Source organism: Salvelinus fontinalis, chromosome 5 (genome assembly GCF_029448725.1).
Source record: "Salvelinus fontinalis isolate EN_2023a chromosome 5, ASM2944872v1, whole genome shotgun sequence".
Lineage (NCBI taxonomy): Eukaryota > Metazoa > Chordata > Actinopteri > Salmoniformes > Salmonidae > Salvelinus > Salvelinus fontinalis.
This window is the reverse complement of record NC_074669.1, coordinates 7,209,287-7,228,646: the sequence shown is the minus strand read 5'-3', so window position 1 is coordinate 7,228,646 and position 19,360 is coordinate 7,209,287. Positions and strand designations below refer to the sequence as shown.

General features: G+C 40.8%; 1 protein-coding gene, 1 long non-coding RNA gene and 1 pseudogene across 2 annotated transcripts in view; 1 reads left to right on the top strand and 2 right to left on the bottom strand.

Moving 5' to 3' along the window:
- Positions 1 to 5,433, top strand: part of slc15a5 (solute carrier family 15 member 5) — a 32,159-nt gene extending 26,726 nt beyond the window's left edge. The window contains exons 7-9 of the mRNA XM_055922241.1: positions 804 to 935; positions 1,086 to 1,194; positions 1,562 to 5,433. Coding sequence (XP_055778216.1) covers positions 804 to 935; positions 1,086 to 1,194; positions 1,562 to 1,706 — 386 coding nt within the window. The 3' untranslated portion in view covers positions 1,707 to 5,433. The remainder of the gene's footprint in view (positions 1 to 803; positions 936 to 1,085; positions 1,195 to 1,561) is intronic.
- A 95-nt stretch (positions 5,434 to 5,528) lies between these two features.
- Positions 5,529 to 8,148, bottom strand: LOC129855011 (uncharacterized). Its single transcript, XR_008759410.1, has 3 exons — positions 7,375 to 8,148; positions 6,650 to 7,244; positions 5,529 to 5,852 (listed from the first exon to the last, which is right to left on the bottom strand). It is a non-coding gene; the product is annotated as an uncharacterized LOC129855011 (long non-coding RNA).
- A 259-nt stretch (positions 8,149 to 8,407) lies between these two features.
- LOC129855009 (E3 ubiquitin/ISG15 ligase TRIM25-like) lies at positions 8,408 to 9,237 on the bottom strand (annotated as a pseudogene).
- Positions 9,238 to 19,360: the final 10,123 nt, after the last annotated feature.

Genomic DNA, 19,360 nt, shown 5'->3' with positions numbered 1-19,360 from the left:
GTTTTGTACCAGGCTCCTCCAACATCTTCACAAGGTCCTTTGCTGTTGTTCTGGGATTGATTTGCACTTTTCACACCAAAGTACGTTCATCTCTAGGAGACAGCTGTGTTGTCCCATGGTGTTTATACTTGCGTACTATTGTTTGTACAGATGAACGTGGTACCTTCAGGCATTTGGCTCCCAATGATGAACCAGACTTGTGGAGGCCTACAATATTTTTCCTGAGGTCTTGGCTGATTTCTTTTGATTTTCCCATGAGCTTGAAGGTAGGCCTTGAAATACATCCACAGGTACACCTCCAATTGATTCAAATGATGTCAATTAGCCTATCAGAAGCTTCTAAAGCCATGACATTTTCTGGAATTTTCCAAGCTGTTTTAAGGCACAGTCAACTTAGTGTATGTAAACTTCTGACCAACTGGAATTGTGATACAGTGAATTATAAGTGAAATAATCTGACTGTAAACAATTGTTGAAAAATGACTTATGTCATGCACAAAGTAGATGTCCTAACCGATTTGCCAAAACTATGGGTTTGTTAACAAGAAATTTGTGGAGTGGTTGAAAAACGAGTTTTAATGACTCCAACCTAAGTGTATGTTAACTTTCGACTTAAACTGTATGTATGGGATGAAGTTAGAATCTGGAGAGTTGGAACCAACTGCCAACATGGAGGATAGTATTGTGAACTCTGGAAGCTACAGTTAGGATGACCCCTACTGGTGTATTAGAGACAGACAAGAGACGTTTGAACCAAATGAATGCTTCTCGTCTTCCCAGCCTTCCTCTCTTGTCTGTTCCAGGCTCTGTGATCTCCTTCCACCTGACACCCAGTCATATCAGAGGCATCTCCCTGCACTTCCTCACCCTGTCCTACGGAGGGGGCTGTTTCCTGGGAGCACTCATCATTCAGCTGGTCTACCTACTCTCTGGAGGTAAAGGCTTCACTAACAGATGCATCATCGTAACCATAGAAACTGAAGAGGAACATACATTCATGTTGGAATGGTTGATGGGGGTCTGTCTGCATTATGGTGATTCAGTCCTATGGCCACTTATAGCACTGTTCTCCTGTCCAATTGCAGGTAACTGGTACCCAAACACACTGCATGAAGGGAATCTGGAGCATTTTTTCTTCTTCTTAGCCATGTTGATGACCATAAACACTCTGGTGTTCTGGTGGATATCTTACAGGTACAGTATGAGATTATCTCATATATCGATATAAATATAGTCGTTGCAGATGAGGCAAAGGAGATGAGGAAGCCATTTTAGTTCTTTAAATATTGTGTTCAAGATTTTCAGTGAAACAAATTTGAGAATTTCCTTGACCCCTTGTGGTGACCTGAACAAAGTATCAATATAGTCTTTGCAGATGAGACAGGTGACAGTCTTGAGACGGGTGACAGTCTTGAGACGGGTGACAGTCTTGAGACGGGTGACAGTCTTGAGACGGGTGACTGTGTTGAGACGGGTGACACTATTTTGAGATGACAGTATTGAGCCAGGTACTCGTATTGAGACAGATCCACCCTAGCAGTCTTTCTTCCCTGTGTCCCAGGTACCTAGATCTGAGTGTGGTGCAGAGTAGAGGAGTAGGAAGCAGCCTTCTGACGGAGAAGCTCCTGCAGTACAAGACCTGCCTGCGATTCTACCACACCATGGAACGCTCCTCCACAGCAGTCTCCATAGAAACAGTGTTGTGACCTCTACACAATCTTTGTCCCCTGTAGCGCTGGAGTTCCACTTGGTTTATTTATGTACACTACATGACCAAAAGCTACTACTTCGAGGCTGAGCGTTGTTGTTCCTAGACGTTTCCACCATAACAGCACTTACAATTGACCAGGGCAGCTCTAGCAGGGCAGAAATTTGACAAACTAACTTGTTGGAAAGGTGGCATCCTATGACGGTTACACGTTGAAACTCAATGAGCTATTCAGTAAGGTCATTCTCCTGCCAATGTTTATCTATGGAGATTTTATACACCTGTTAACAATGGGTGTGGCTGAAGTAGCTAAATCCAATCATTTGAAGGGGTGTCCACATACTTTTGTATATATATATATTGTATGTACAGTACTGTGTTCATTTCATTGACAGTCAGTTTAGATCAGTGCTATTCAACAGTCAGTTTAGACCAGTGGTATTCAACAGTCAGTTTTAGATCAGTGGTATTCAACAGTCAGTTTTAGATCAGTGGTATTCAACAGTCAGTTTTAGATCAGTGGTATTCAACAGTCAGTTTTAGATCAGTGGTATTCAACAGTCAGTTTTAGATCAGTGGTATTCAACAGTCAGTTTTAGACCAGTGGTATTCAACAGTCAGTTTTAGACCAGTGGTATTCAACAGTCAGGTTAGATCAGTGGTATTCAACAGTCAGTTTTAGATCAGTGGTATTCAACAGTCAGTTTTAGATCAGTGGTATTCAACAGTCAGTTTTAGATCAGTGGTATTCAACAGTCAGGTTAGATCAGTGGTATTCAACAGTCAGTTTTAGATCAGTGGTATTCAACAGTCAGTTTAGACCAGTGGTATTCAACAGTCAGTTTTAGACCAGTGGTATTCAACAGTCAGTTTTAGATCAGTGGTATTCAACAGTCAGTTTAGACCAGTGGTATTCAACAGTCAGTTTTAGATCAGTGGTATTCAACAGTCAGTTTAGACCAGTGGTATTCAACAGTCAGTTTTAGATCAGTGGTATTCAACAGTCAGTTTTAGATCAGTGGTATTCAACAGTCAGTTTAGACCAGTGGTATTCAACAGTCAGTTTAGATCAGTGGTATTCAACAGTCAGTTTTAGATCAGTGGTATTCAACAGTCAGTTTTAGACAGTCAGTTTAGATCAGTGGTATTAAAACCTTTTCATTAGGGACCCCATTTTTTCCACAATTTCTCGCGACCCCACCAAATCTAAAGACACAACCGTAAAATCTATACATGTGTATATTTTTACATCAGCAAAAATACGTCAATTCATTACATTTTAATCACTTATGGAAATGAAAAGAAACCAAAAAATACATTTACTCAAAAAATTAACATTTACAAATGATCTTTCTCAAAATCCTCTATTGTCCCATACAATAATCTGTCTCTTAATTTTTTGTTCCACCGTCGCGACCTAGACTTTGATTACCACTGGTTGAAATGGTCAGAGACTTAAACCTTTGTGTTCCTTCCTACTCAAGTATGATGTGGGAGTGTATTATGTACTGTCTATTAGTCTACATGGATATGATGTGGGAGTGTATTATGTACTGTCTATTAGTCTACATGGATATGATGTGGGAGTGTGTTATGTACTGTCTATTAGTCTACATGGATATGATGTGGGAGTGTATTATGTACTGTCTATTAGTCTACATGGATATGATGTGGGAGTGTATTATGTACTGTCTATTAGTCTACATGGATATGATGTGGGAGTGTATTATGTACTGTCTATTAGTCTACATGGATATGATGTGGGAGTGTGTTATGTGTCTATTAGTCTACATGGATATGATGTGGGAGTGTGTTATGTACTGTCTATTAGTCTACATGGATATGATGTGGGAGTGTATTATGTACTGTCTATTAGTCTACATGGATATGATGTGGGAGTGTGTTATGTGTCTATTAGTCTACATGGATATGATGTGGGAGTGTGTTATGTACTGTCTATTAGTCTACATGGGTATGATGTGGGAGTGTGTTATGTGTCTATTAGTCTACATGGACATGATGTGGGAGTGTATTATGTATTGTCTATTAGTCTACATGGATATGATGTAGGAGTGTATTATGTACTGTCTATTAGTCTACATGGATATGATGTGGGAGTGTATTATGTACTGTCTATTAGTCTACATGGGTATGATGTAGGAGTGTGTTATGTACTGTCTATTAGTCTACATGGATATGATGTGGGAGTGTATTATGTACTGTCTATTAGTCTACATGGATATGATGTGGGAGTGTGTTATGTACTGTCTATTAGTCTACATGGATATGATGTGGGAGTGTGTTATATACTGTCTATTAGTCTACATGGATATGATGTGGGAGTGTGTTATGTACTGTCTATTAGTCTACATGGATATGATGTGGGAGTGTATTATGTACTGTCTATTAGTCTACATGGATATGATGTAGGAGTGTGTTATGTACTGTCTATTAGTCTACATGGATATGATGTGGGAGTGTGTTATATACTGTCTATTAGTCTACATGGATATGATGTGGGAGTGTGTTATGTACTGTCTATTAGTCTACATGGATATGATGTGGGAGTGTATTATGTACTGTCTATTAGTCTACATGGATATGATGTGGGAGTGTGTTATGTGTCTATTAGTCTACATGGATATGATGTGGGAGTGTGTTATGTACTGTCTATTAGTCTACATGGGTATGATGTGGGAGTGTGTTATGTGTCTATTAGTCTACATGGACATGATGTGGGAGTGTATTATGTATTGTCTATTAGTCTACATGGATATGATGTAGGAGTGTATTATGTACTGTCTATTAGTCTACATGGATATGATGTGGGAGTGTGTTATGTATTGTCTATTAGTCTACATGGATATGATGTGGGAGTGTGTTATGTACTGTCTATTAGTCTACATGGATATGATGTGGGAGTGTGTTATGTACTGTCTATTAGTCTACATGGATATGATGTGGGAGTGTATTATGTATGTCTATTAGTCTACATGGATATGATGTGGGAGTGTGTTATGTGTCTATTAGTCTACATGGACATGATGTGGGAGTGTGTTATGTACTGTCTATAAGTCTACATGGATATGATGTGGGAGTGTATTATGTGTCTATTAGTCTACATGGATATGATGTGGGAGTGTGTTATGTACTGTCTATTAGTCTACATGGATATGATGTGGGAGTGTATTATGTATTGTCTATTAGTCTACATGGATATGATGTGGGAGTGTGTTATATACTGTCTATTAGTCTACATGGATATGATGTGGGAGTGTATTATGTACTGTCTATTAGTCTACATGGATATGATGTAGGAGTGTGTTATGTACTGTCTATTAGTCTACATGGATATGATGTGGGAGTGTGTTATATACTGTCTATTAGTCTACATGGATATGATGTGGGAGTGTGTTATATACTGTCTATTAGTCTACATGGATATGATGTGGGAGTGTATTATGTACTGTCTATTAGTCTACATGGATATGATGTGGGAGTGTGTTATGTATTGTCTATTAGTCTACATGGATATGATGTAGGAGTGTGTTATGTACTGTCTATTAGTCTACATGGATATGATGTTGGAGTGTGTTATGTGTCTATTAGTCTACATGGATATGATGTTGGAGTGTGTTATATACTGTCTATTTGTCTACATGGATATGATGTGGGAGTGTGTTATATACTGTCTATTTGTCTACATGGATATGATGTGGGAGTGTGTTATGTGTCATCTATTTGTCTAAATGGATATACTGGTACATAGATTACTGGAAATAGCTGATTCATTGTGTCAATTAATTCAATAGTAGAGCAATTCCAATGTCATGACGATGACTTTTATTTTGAAAGATCACATTGATTCAGTAATTGATCCAGAAAAGTGAGTTGTTTGGATTGATACATGTACATTGATTTAAATATTCTCCTGTGATCTATTTCAAGCCATCCACTGCTCCGCTCTACCTCCCAGTAGCAGACTCCAGACAGGCCCTCTCTACACAGCACCTGTCTCCAGTAGGAACATCTCTCTGGTCAGGAGAGGGCTGAGCTTTATCAGTGCCTGTCACCATCCTGTTTCCCTCAGACAGGCTGAGTTCTGGATCAGCTGTGTTCAGATCCAACGTCAGCTGGAGGACGTCTGACAGATGGAGATAAAAACACAAGTAAAAGAAAGAGCATGTATGTTGTCTTTGAGAGGGTGTTTGAATATCTCTTACAGAGATACAACTCTTCTTTGGTCTTCAGCTCAGGAGACATTTGGAATTCTGTGTCACGTTCCTGACCTGTTTTCTGTTGTTTTGTATGTGTTTAGTTGGTCAGGGCGTGAGTTGGGGTGGGCATTCTATGTGTTGCATTTCTATGTTGGGGTTAATGTGTTGCCTGATATGGTTCTCAATTAGAGGCAGGTGTTTGACGTTTCCTCTGATTGAGAACCATATTAAGGTAGGCTGTTCTCACTGTTTGTTTGTGGGTGATTGTCTTCCGTGTTTGTGTCTGTGCACCACACGGGACTGTTTTGTTTGTTCGTTTGTTTGTTGTAGTCTGTACCTGTTTGTGCGTTCTTCGTGTTATATGTAAGTTCTCATAGTTCAGGTCTGTCTACGTTCGTTTTGTTATTTTGTAATCATTTTCAAGTGTTCTTTGTGTTTCGTCTGTTTGTAAATAAATTAATTATGTATTCACAACCCGCTGCGCCTTGGTCCGCTCAATCACCACAAGACGACCGTTACATTCTGTCACAATTTAAAATCCAATGTAAATGAATATTAAGAGAAGAACGTGTTAGGGGGTTTTCAGACTAAAACACAATGAGCACAAATAGACAACTGCTCAGCAATACACCTCAAATAAGTTGATTACATTCCATGAGAAATATACCACATATTTGAATAGAGGTTAAAACACATCTTGGGATCATATGCGTGCACTCCGTACCATTTTTAGACGTCATTCATATCTCCTTCGACGTGTTCTCCAGTTGATCTTTCAGTTCAGGAGGAGAAAACGTCATGCTGTCTAAAGGAGAGGTGTGAGTTGGCAGGCAGGATGGGAGAGGACACAGGCTCAGGAGGAGAGAACATCATGCTGTCTAAAGGAGAGGTGTGAGTTGGCAGGCAGGATGGGAGAGGACACAGGCTCAGGAGGAGAGAACATCATGCTGACTAAGGAGAGGTGTGAGTTGGCAGGCAGGATGGGAGAGGACACAGGCTCAGGAGGAGAGAACATCATGCTGTCTAAAGGAGAGGTGTGAGTTGGCAGGCAGGATGGGAGAGGACACAGGCTCAGGAGGAGAGAACATCATGCTGTCTAAAGGAGAGGTGTGAGTTGGCAGGCAGGATGGGAGAGGACACAGGCTCAGGAGGAGAAAACGTCATGCTGTCTAAAGGAGAGGTGTGAGATGGCAGACAGGATGGGAGAGGACACAGGCTCATGAGGAGAAAACGTCATGCTGTCTAAAGGAGAGGTGTGAGATGGCAGGCAGAATGGGAGAGGACACAGGCTCATGAGGGTCATAGAGAGATTTAACACCCTGTAGGGAGAGATGAGAGAACTGTTTAGCAAATTAAGTCTTCCAAAGCTCAAACACATTCCACAAACACAAGTCCAGATATGACACTTTGAGAGACATATTCTTCTGTTGATAGACCAAGTGATGTCACCTGGAGGAGATGGATGTGATCCTCTGTGTGTGAGAGCTGCTCTAGCTCAGTGCTTCTCTTCCTCAGCTCAGCTATCCCCTGCTTCAGTTGCTCCAGGAGTCCTTCAGCCCGTCTCACTGCAGTCTTCTCCTGGCTTCTAATCAACATTTTCACCTCAGTGAGTATTCTATCAATGGACCCAATCAGTTCAGTAAAGACTGTCTCGTACTTACTAACTTCTGCCTGTACAGAGCACTGTTAACTCACAGAGAGACGAGGGGATCATTTTCAACCAGCTAGTACTGGACTCGTGACAGCCTGTTCCCCAACGTAGCGCTCTTTTTGTCTCTGTTGAGCAGTATCTGTGTATTCAATATGTATTTTGTGTATGTGATGTCAAAAAAGTTTAAATGTGACTTTGTTTACCATGTTGTCTGCACCCAAATCAAGGGCTGGATTACATCCAGATAGGCATTACGTTTTAAATGTAATTTCCGACATATGCGGCATTTACTGTGAATGCAGTCTCCGCGAACGGAGGAACATTGCCTTTCAATTGAAATCTAGCTATAACATGGATCTTCTACGATACTTCGGCAGTACAGATTGAATCCAGAACCCATTTGAGATAATACTGCAAGTGTGTCCTGATAAGAAAATTGGCTAATTAACCCAAAGTTTGTATGGTATACAGTAAATGTCCAACACTCACCTTCAGAGAGTCCACAGTCTGTCTCCGCTCCTGCATCTCCTTCTCTCTCCTGGATTGTCTTCTGAGATTGCAGCTGACTCTTTTTAATTGCCTCTGCAGAGAGAAAATGTTTTACATAATGATGATAAAAATCATGATTACATCAGGTGATCTACTTCAGTCAAGCAGGGAACTAATGCATCTAAACATATTTATTGGACCTCGGACCCCAAATACTGTCTTTAAAAATGTCCTTTTTCTATATATTGGGATTATCAATAACCCCAGTGAACATAACTTCAGACATGAATAGTAAAGTGACATTTAAGCATCCAGTTTTTACCCGTTTCATACAATATTTACCTGTTTCATCCCATATTTACCTGTTTCTCAGTCCTATCTGCTGCACTATCATGGCCTTTATGTTCATCCATTGTACATAGATAACAGATACACTGCTGATCGGTACGACAGTAAACCTCCAGCAGTTTGTCATGATGAGAGCAGATCTTCTCCTGTAGTTGTGCGGTGGCTTTGACCAACTTGTGCTTCTTGAAAGCAGGAGATTCATAGTGAGGTTGGAGGTGAATCTCACAGTAACAGGCCAGACACATCAGACAGGATTTGACAGCTTTGAGTTCTCCCAGTGCAGATGTCACACACCACATCTCCAGGTCCAGCATAGCACAGAGCAGGAGGGAGAGCAGCCTGGAGTCCTGTCTTCTTCAGTTTCTCCACCACCTCAGCCAGCACAGTGCTCCTGTTCAGAACAGGCCTTGGGGCAAAGGTCTGTCTGCACTGTGGACAGCTATAAATACCTTTCAGATCATCCTGATCCCAGCTTTCTTTAATACAGCCCATACAGTAACTGTGTCCACAGGCAGTAGTCACCGGATCCTTCAGTAGATCCAGACAGATGGAGCAACAGAACAGTTCCTGATTCTCTGCCATTTTGGTGCTCACTCCAATAGGTTAAGCAATGCCAGTGTCAAAGATGACTTTCTGTTCAGTGTCAACAATAACATTCTTTCATGGAACTTTACACCAGAGGACAGGGAGTGGCTTCCTACTTGACTGTGTACTCTGTATGTAGAGGGGGTGTGGTTTCTTTATTTTGTCTTTTTAATTACACTGGGTTGAACTATACTCCAATCTATTTTGTATTTTTTATTTGCAAAACACAACACATCTTTTATAGCAGTTAACATCTTGTGGCCCCTCTTTCATGCTTCATTGGTATCAGAAGTCTGATAGCACTATGGTATGATAAGAGCGTCTGCGAAATTAACTAAATATCAATGTAAAAATGTTCATAAATTGAGGGAAAATGTATTTGATACGATTGTAATATGTTGTTGTCTCACCTAGCTGTCTTAATATGAATGCACTAAACAGAGCGTCTGCTAAATTACTAACATGTAAATGTAAAAATGAATAATTGCAAAGCATGCTGTGTATAAATCTAATGAGCTCTGCCTGAATAAAGAACAATAATTAATACCCAGTCTGCTTTGCAGTTAATTTGGTATGTTCATTTTCACATATACATTTTAGTCATTTAGCTTCTCCAGAGTGACGTGCTCAACTGAGGTAGTTAACAACATAAACTATCACTGTCAACAAGCAAGAAAAAAAAATTCTAAGCATTACTGAGAATCTTGTTGCTGTTTGAGCCAACTATTTGCAAGTGTATTTTTGTATAACTGAAGTATGTTACATTTAATTAAATACGTTCCAAAATGCAGGTATTTTATTCAAGTATTTTGTAGTTTATTTTGATACATTGTTCTTTATGGTATTTTGTATCTATTTGTAGTTTATTTTGATACATTGATCTTAATGGTATTTTGTATCTGTATTTTGAAATTGTATGTTTTCATTTTTGCGCAAACCTGGTAGTAGAATACTCTATGAGATAGTGGCTGGGTTCTAGTCGACTTGGACCGATTCGTTTTCTCTCTGAAAAATGTAGTTAATTTGTCCACACAGGGCATCTGAACACACAAAATACATTTTGATGATTTTCATTACATTGTGGGTGTTTTATTTAACTTTTGTACACCTGTGGTGTTCCCGGTCAAAAATGACAGGTCATTACAAATGAATGGGTGAAACTATAATTACTGTATAAAATTGAGTTCAGGCACATGCCCATTCATCAGATGGACACACTTCCTCTCCCAGACCCCCACATGGATGTGTGTTTGAGCACACACACACACACACCTCACTCCCCTTGGCTTCCATGACAACCCCCACGGGAACCTTTCCCCAATACAATCTTTCCCCCAGGGGAACCACACCTGTTGGCATTCTCACAAACAATCACAACATTGTTTCATTAATATATAGAACTTTTCTCACAGCTCTGGTATGTAAAGCTTTTTCGAGGCCTTGCTCACAGTTCATTCTGTGGTAGTTTAATGACCAAATGGTATACTGTATGTGTGACTCCTGATCATAACTTTGATCATGACATTGGTGAGGAGGAGAGAGTCCTTGTTAAACTTTGACACAAAGTAGTCTGTGATAAATAGAACAATATGTTTCATCTGAGTATTTGTTATAGTCAAAATAATCCATAAATAATGCTTTTTTTACTCAAAAATTAGTTGTATGAGCTCAGGTCAATGAGACCTACAGATTGTAAATTGCAAATAGAAGTTCAAAACTTGTAATGTTCACAAGAACTTAAGTTGATAAAAAGATCTAACACAACATTAGGTGATAATATATGTATTATTATGGATTTATAATCAGCTATAATGGGGCGGTCATTTTGGACCGGGAACACAGAATTAATTAACATGAAACGAACACAACAGGAGGGTTAAATGACTTTTGAGTATTTTTTCACTGGCCTGAACTACAATCCCATGTATGTTGTAACAGGATACTTTTAAGACCTGTAATTTGTAAAGACATTTTGTTGTAAAATACAAATGATTTTTTATAGGGGTTGGTAATTTTGTGGTCCCCTTTCATCCTGCATTGGTATCAGAAGTCTGAAGGCTCTATGGTGTGATAAGAGTGTCTGCTAAATGACAAAAATGTTTTTTTTTTAAGTAACACTTGACAAGCATGCTGGGTATTATAATAATGAGCTCAGCACCCAAAAGAAGGACAATAATAATACCTAACATGGTTCGCAATTGTTAATTTTACATTTACATTGAGATTTTAGTCATTTAGCCATGTCTTACTGTATATCCAGAGTGACTTACAATCAGTACATTCAACTAAGGTAGACAAACAACCACATATCACAGTCATACAAAGTAAAAATATGTTTTCTTCCATTACTGAGAATGTTGTTGTAGTGAAGGTGTGTACTAGCAAATATATTTGCCTCCATGAATTAGTATTTTATCTACATACAACTCAACAAAAGTATTTTGTATTTTAGTTTGATACATTAGTCTAGTCTTGTATTTGTAACAAGATCAGTATATTTTGTCCATCTCTGTGTTGATATATACTGAGTGTACAAAACATAAAGAACATGACATAGACTGACCAGGTGAATCCAGGTGAAAACTATGATCCCTTATTGATGTCACTTGTTAAATCCACTTCAATCAGTGTAGATTAAAACCTCTTATGGCTGGGGGCAGTATTGAGTAGCTTGGATGAATAAGGTGCCCAGAGTAAACTGCCTGCTACTCAGTCCCAGAAGCTAAGATATGCATATTATTAGTAGATTTGGATAGAAAACACTCGGAAGTTTCTAAAACTGTTTGAATGATGTCTGTGAGTATAACAGAACTCATATGGCAGGCAAAAACCTGAGAAAAAATCAAACCAGGAAGGGAGAAATCTGAGTGTTGTAGGTTTGCCTATCCAATATACAGTGTCTATGGGGTCATATTGCACTTCCTAAGGCTTCCACTAGATGTCAACAGTCTTTAGAACCTTGTTTGATGCTTCTACTGTGAAGGATGAGGGGAAGAGCTGATTGAGTCAGGGGTCTGGCAGAGTGCCACGAGCTCACTCAGGCGCGCCCCCGTGAGAGTTAGCTGCGTTCCATCGCATTTCTACAGACAAAGGAATTCTCCGGTTGAAACATTATTGAAGATTTATGCATTAATATATGCAGGACTGTGTGGTGGTAACCCTATAGTCATCCTGCTTCGTCCATGTTTCTGGTGGGTTGTAGTACAGACACACAGTACATTAGGGCCTGATCAGGGCCTGATCAGAGCCTCCGTACCTTCAGGCTCTGATCAGGCCCTACACCCAAACAAGGGCACTGCGTTCATCCACCTCTGGCCTGCTCGCCTCCCTACCTCTGAGAAAGTACAGTTCCCGCTCAGCCCAGTCAAAACTGTTCGCTGCTCTGGCACCCAAATGGTGGAACAAACCCCCTCACGACGCCAGGTCAGCGGAGTCAATCACCACCTTCCGGAGACACCTGAAACCCCACCTCTTTAAGGAATACCTAGGATACACTATTTAGATGCACTATTGTAAAGTGGTTGTTCCACTGGATGTCATAAGGTGAATGCACCAATTTGTAAGTCGCTCTGGATAAGAGCGTCTGCTAAATGACTTAAATGTAAATGTAATGACTTAAATGTATATTAATATATACAGGACTGTGTGGTGGTAACCCTATAGTCCTCCTGCTGTCTTTGTCTCTCTGGGGGGTTGTAGTACAGACAGAAAGTACATTAATTATTACAGGACTGTGTGGTTGTAACCCTATAGTGTTGTGAAAATTACAAATTAGACATGCTATGCTGTTTTCTACTCAGAGAATTACCTATAGTTATGAGCTAGTATTTTTCTACTGATACAAACTGTCTTTGTTGTAACTTAATGCAGCCAAGAGCCGTTTTGGTGTGACCACTGTAAGTGACACATCCTGTTTTCTTGATATCTGCAAAGTGCACAGCCGCGTGGAGACATGCAAGAGAAGAGAAACTAGCTGAGCAGTAGCACCAAAATATCAGCAGAATGGAGTAACGAAACTGGAGGTTATCACTTATTCACAAAGCTGCTTACTGCCACATAGACAAAGAGGTTGTACTTTTCTATAAAAGCTGAGACCCAATCCTGTTTGTTGGACTTTTGACTCTGCACTATTGAGTGATTGTCAACTGATCCAGATGTGCAAATCTGATAATAAAGTTTCTGTTTGAAGAATCTACAGTCTCTCTTCCTTTTGGTTACAATTTCCATGACAATAGTCATCCTGCTGCCTCTACGTCTCTGGTAGGTTGTAGTACAGACACACAGTACATTAATATATACAGGACTGTGTGGTGGTAACCCTGTAGTCATCCTGCTGCCTCTAGGTCTCTGGTGGTTGTAGTACAGACACACAGTACATTAATATATACAGGACTGTGTGGTGGTAACCCTGTAGTCATCTTGCTGTCTCTACGTCTCTGGTGGGTTGTAGTAGACAGACAGTACATTAATATATACAGGACTGTGTGGTGGTAACCATGTAGTCACCCTGCTGTCTCTACCTCTCTGGTGGGTTGTAGTACAGACATAGTACATTAATATATACAGGACTGTGTGGTGGTAACCATGTAGTCATCCTGCTGTCTCTACCTCTCTGGGGGGTTGTGGTACAGACACACAGTACATTAATATATACAGGACTGTGTGGTGGTAACCCTATAGTCATCCTGCTGTCTTTGTCTCTCTGGGGGGTTGTAGTACAGACACACAGTACATTAATATATACAGGACTGTGTGGTTGTAACCCTATAGTGTTGTGAAAATTACAAATTAGACATGCTATGCTGTTTTCTACTCAGAGAATTACCTATAGTTATGAGCTGGTATTTTTCTACTGATACAAACTGTCTTTGTTGTAACTTAATGCAGCCAAGAGCCGTTTTGGTGTGACCATAGTAAGTGACACATCCTGTTTTCTTGGCATCTGCAAAGTGCACAGCCGCGTGGAGATATGCAAGAGAAGAGAAACTAGCTGGAGCAGTAGCACCAAAATATCAGCAGAATGGAGTAACGAAACTGGAGGTTATCACTTATTCACAAAGCTGCTTACTGCCACATAGACAAAGAGGTTGTACTTTTATATAAAAGCTGAGACCCAATCCTGTTTGTTGGACTTTTGACTCTGCACTATTGAGTGATTGTCAACTGATCCAGATGTGCAAATCTGATAATAAAGTTTCTGTTTGAAGAATCTACAGTCTCTCTTCCTTTTGGCTACAATTTCCATGACAACAGTCATCCTGCTGCCTCTACGTCTCTGGTGGTTGTAGTACAGACACACAGTACATTAATATATACAGGACTGTGTGGTGGTAACCCTGTAGTCATCCTGCTGCCTCCACGTCTCTGGTGGTTGTAGTACAGACACGCATTACATTAATATATACAGGACTGTGTGGTGGTAACCATGTAGTCATCCTGCTGTCTCTACCTCTCTGGTGGTTGTAGTACAGACACAGTACATTAATATATACAGGACTGTGTGGTGGTAACCCTGTAGTCATCCTGCTGTCTCTACCTCTCTGGTGGTTGTAGTACAGACACAGTACATTAATATATACAGGACTGTGTGGTGGTAACCCTGTAGTCATCCTGCTGTCTCTACCTCTCTGGTGGTTGTAGTACAGACACAGTACATTAATATATACAGGACTGTGTGGTGGTAACCCTGTAGTCATCCTGCTGTCTCTACCTCTCTGGTGGTTGTAGTACAGACACACAGTACATTAATATATACAGGACTGTGTGGTGGTAACCCTGTAGTCATCCTGCTGTCTCTACCTCTCTGGTGGTTGTAGTACAGACACACAGTACATTAATATATACAGGACTGTGTGGTGGTAACCATGTAGTCATCCTGCTGTCTCTACCTCTCTGGTGGTTGTAGTACAGACACACAGTACATTAATATATACAGGACTGTGTGGTGGTAACCATGTAGTCATCCTGCTGTCTCTACCTCTCTGGTGGTTGTAGTACAGACACACAGTACATTAATATATACAGGACTGTGTGGTGGTAACCCTGTAGTCATCCTGCTGCCTCTACGTCTCTGGTGGGTTGTAGTACAGACACACAGTACATTAATATATACAGGACTGTGTGGTGGTAACCCTGTAGTCATCCTGCTGTCTCTACCTCTCTGGTGGTTGTAGTACAGACACACAGTACATTAATATATACAGGACTGTGTGGTGGTAAACCTGTAGTCATCCTGCTGCCTCTACGTCTCTGGTGGGTTGTAGTACAGACACACAGTTCATTAATATATACAGGACTGTGTGGTGGTAACCCTGTAGCCATCCTGCTGCTTCTACCTCTCTGTTGAGAACACACACTCATTCCTTCAGTGTATTTATGTTGTCTCATATCTCTGCAGAACGTCCAACTGATGGACTATCACCTCTATGTGATGCTGGCCAGGAGACTCATGTCATGACAGTCCTGTGAGTATCCGAATGGGTAAGATCAGCTTGGCAATAGATGCCAGTAACCAGACCTTTTCTCACCCACAGAGTGGAGGAGGGAGCTGCTGGTGGGTTGACAGTCCACACCCTGTTGTAAATTCAAGGAGAGAGAACATCCCTCTCCAAATTTCACAGAGGAATGTGCTTTGTCAACACAGAGTTTTCCCGGTGAAACTCTAAAACATAAGAACGTGGGGAATGGTCAGTGTTGAGCTATGGAAAACGAATGTCACATAGGTTATTGTTTTGTGATGTAATTAAAAGTGTTATAAAGGAACTACTGTAACTTGAAAAGTATATACACTACATGTATGAAGTGTCCATCCTCTAAATCTTACCTCCCAGACCTGGAAAGAAGTGGAGCTGTAGCATGTCTAAAGTGGTTTGAACTGTGAATATCAACACGAGGAAGAGGCGAGAAGCTCACCTCTCAGACAATCACTGGTACAGCTGATTAGCTGTCCTAAGAAAAGCATCTAGAAAAGCACATTTAAGTGGGACCACTGTACTACTCTTCTCAAATCACCATAGTACGCTACTCTCATCAACGAATGGGAACCATCGACACGGCTGGCTAGCGTATCTTCAAAGAAGCATTGTCCAACAGTAGAATAGACGGACCCGGATCCTTTAGGACAATCAGAGCCTTACAATTGTGCCACTGAAAAGCCCATCACCCTTCCTAAGGAGGGCTGATTCCAACAGAGATAAAAGGGCTAACTAAGGCATTCACACCTAAATACATTCATGATTTCTTACTCCAAACGAGCGGCTGTTCATGTGCAAAGTATATTATTACTGTGAAAATAGTTTCTAAAATGTATCAACGATAAGTGTCTCTTTCTCTCAAATCAAATTGTATTGGTCACATACACATGGTTAGCAGATGTTAATGCGATTGTAGCGAAATGCTTGTGCTTCTAGTTCCGACCGTGCAGTAATATCTAACAAGTAATCTAACAATTTCACAACAACTACCTTACACACAAGTGTTAAGGAATGAATAAGAGTACGTACATATAAATTTATTGAAGAGCGATGGCTGAATGGCATAGGCAAAATTCAGTAGATGGTATAGAGTACAGTATATACATATGAGATGAGTAATGTAGGGTATGTAAACATTATATAAAGTGGCATTGTTTAAAGTGACTAGTGATACATTTATTACATCCAATTTTTAATTATTAAGTGGCTAGAGATTTGAGTCAGTATGTGGTCAGCAGCCACTCAATGTTAGTGATGGCTGTTTAACTGTCTGATGGCCTTGAGATAGAAGCTGTTTTTCAGTCTCTCGGTCCCAGCTTTGAGGTACCTGTACTGACCTCGCCTTCTGGATGATAGCAGGGTGAACAGGCAGTGGCTCAGGTGGTTGTTGTCCTTGATGATCTTTATGGCCTTCCTGTGACATCGGAAGGTGTATGTGTCCTGGAGGGCAGGTAGTTTGCCCCCGGTGATGCGTTGTGAAGACCTCACTACCTTCTGGAGAGCCTTACGGTTGTGGGTGGAGCAGTTGCCGTACCAGGAGGTGGTATAGCCTGACAGGATGCTCTCGATTGTGCATCTGTAAAGGTTTGTGGGTGGTTTTGGTGACGAGCAAAATTTCTTCAGCCTCCTGAGGTTGAAGAGGCGCTGTTGCACCTTCTTCACCAAATCAAATCAACGCGAAGCGAGGCGGCCATCTCGGTCGGCGCCGGAAGTAGGAAGGTGCTGTTTGTGTGGGTGGACCAATTCAGTTTGTCCATGATGTGTACGCCGAGGAACTTAAAAAACATTCCACCTTCTCCACTACTGTCCTGGCGATGTGGATAGGGGGGTGCTCCCTCGCTGTTTCCTGAAGTCCATCATCTCCTTTGTTTTGTTGACGTTGAGTGTGAGGTTATTTTCCTGACACCACACTCCGAGGGCCCTCACCTCCTCCCTGTAGGCCATCTCATTGTTGGTAATCAAGCCTACCACTGTAGTGTCGTCTGCAAACGTGATGATTGAGTTGGAGGCGTGCATGGAAACGCAGTCATGGGTGAACAGGGAGTACGAGAGGGCTGAGAATGCACCCTTGTGGGCCCCCAGAAAGCTGTCAGAAAGTCTAGGACCCAGTTGCACAGGGCGGGGTCGAGACCCAGGGTCTTGAGCTTAACTTCTTACGGCTGAAATCCCGCTAACGAGATCGATATGACAACAGCCATTGAAAGTACAGGGCGCCAAATTCAAACAACAAAAATCTCAAAATTAAAATTCCTCAAACATACAAGTATTTTACACCATTTTAAAGATAAACTTGTTGTTAATCCCACCACAGTGTTCGAGTTCAAAAAGGCTTTACGACGAAAGCACACCAAACGATTATGTTAGGTCAGAGCCTAGTCACAGAAAAACACAGCCATTTCCCAGCCAAAGAAAGGAGTCACAAAAAGCAGAAATAGAGTTAAAATTAATCACTAACCTTTGATGATCTTCATCAGATGACACTCATAGGACTTCATGTTACACAATACATGTATGTTTTGTTTGATAAAGTTCATATTTATATCCAAAAATCTCAGTTTACATTGGCGCGTTATGTTCAGTAATGTTTTACTTCCAAAACATCCAGTGATTTTGCAGAGAGCCACATCACTTTACAGAAATACTCATAATAAACATTGATAAAAGATACAACTGTTATGCACTGAATTAAAGATACACTTCTCCTTAATGCAACCGCTGTGTCAGATTTCAAAAAACCTTTACGGAAAAAGCACACCATGCAATAATCTGAGTACGGCGCTCAGACACAAAAACAAGCCATACAGGTACCCGCCATATTGTAGGGTCAACAGAAGTCAGAAATAGCATTATAAATATTCACTTACCTTTGATGATCTTCATCAGAATGCACTCCCAGGAATCCCAGTTCCACAATAAATGTTTATTTTGTTCGATAACGTCCATAATTTATGTCCAAATACCTCCTTTTTGTTTGCGCGTTTAGTTCCAAAATCCAAATTGATGACACGCAGGCCGGACGTAAAGTAAAAGAATTCCATTACAGTTCGTAGAAACATGTCAAGTGATGTATAGAATCAATTTTTAGGATGTTTTTAACAAAAATCTTCAATAATGTTTAAACCGCAGAGTTCCTTTGTCTTTAGAAATGCAATGGAACGCAGCTAACTCTCACGGGTGCGTGCGAGACTAAGCTCATGGCACTCTGGTTGACAGCTCTCATTCTCTCCCCCTTCACAGTAGAAGGTTCTAAAGACTGTTGACATCTAGTGGAAGCTTTAGGAAGTGCAATCGGACCAAATTTACACTGTATCTTGGATAGGCAAAGAGTTGAAAAACTACAAACCTCAGATTTCCCACTTCCTGGTTGGATTTTTTCTCAGGTTTTTGCCTGCCATATGAGTTATGTTATACTCACAGACATCATTCAAACAGTTTTAGAAACTTCCGAGTGTTTTCTATCCAAATCTACTAATAATATGCATATCTTAACATCTGGGCCTGAGTAGCAGGCAGTTTACTCTGGGCACCTTATTCATCCAAGCTTCTCAATACTGCCCCCCAGCCATAAGAAGTTAATGACGAGTTTGGAGGGTACTATGGTGTTATATGTTGAGCTGTAATTGATGAACAGCATTCTTACATAGGTATTCCTCTTGTCCAGATGGGTTAGGGCAGTGTGATTGCGATTGCGTCGTCTGTGGACCTAGTGGTGCGGTGAGCAAATTGGAGTGGGTCTAGGGTGGAGGTGATATGATCCTTGACTAGTCTCTCAAAGCACTTCATGACAACGGAAGTGAGTGCTACGGGGCGATAGTCGTTTAGCTCAGTTACCTTAGCTTTCTTGGGAACAGGAACAATGGTGGCCCTCTTGAAGCATGTGGGAACAGCA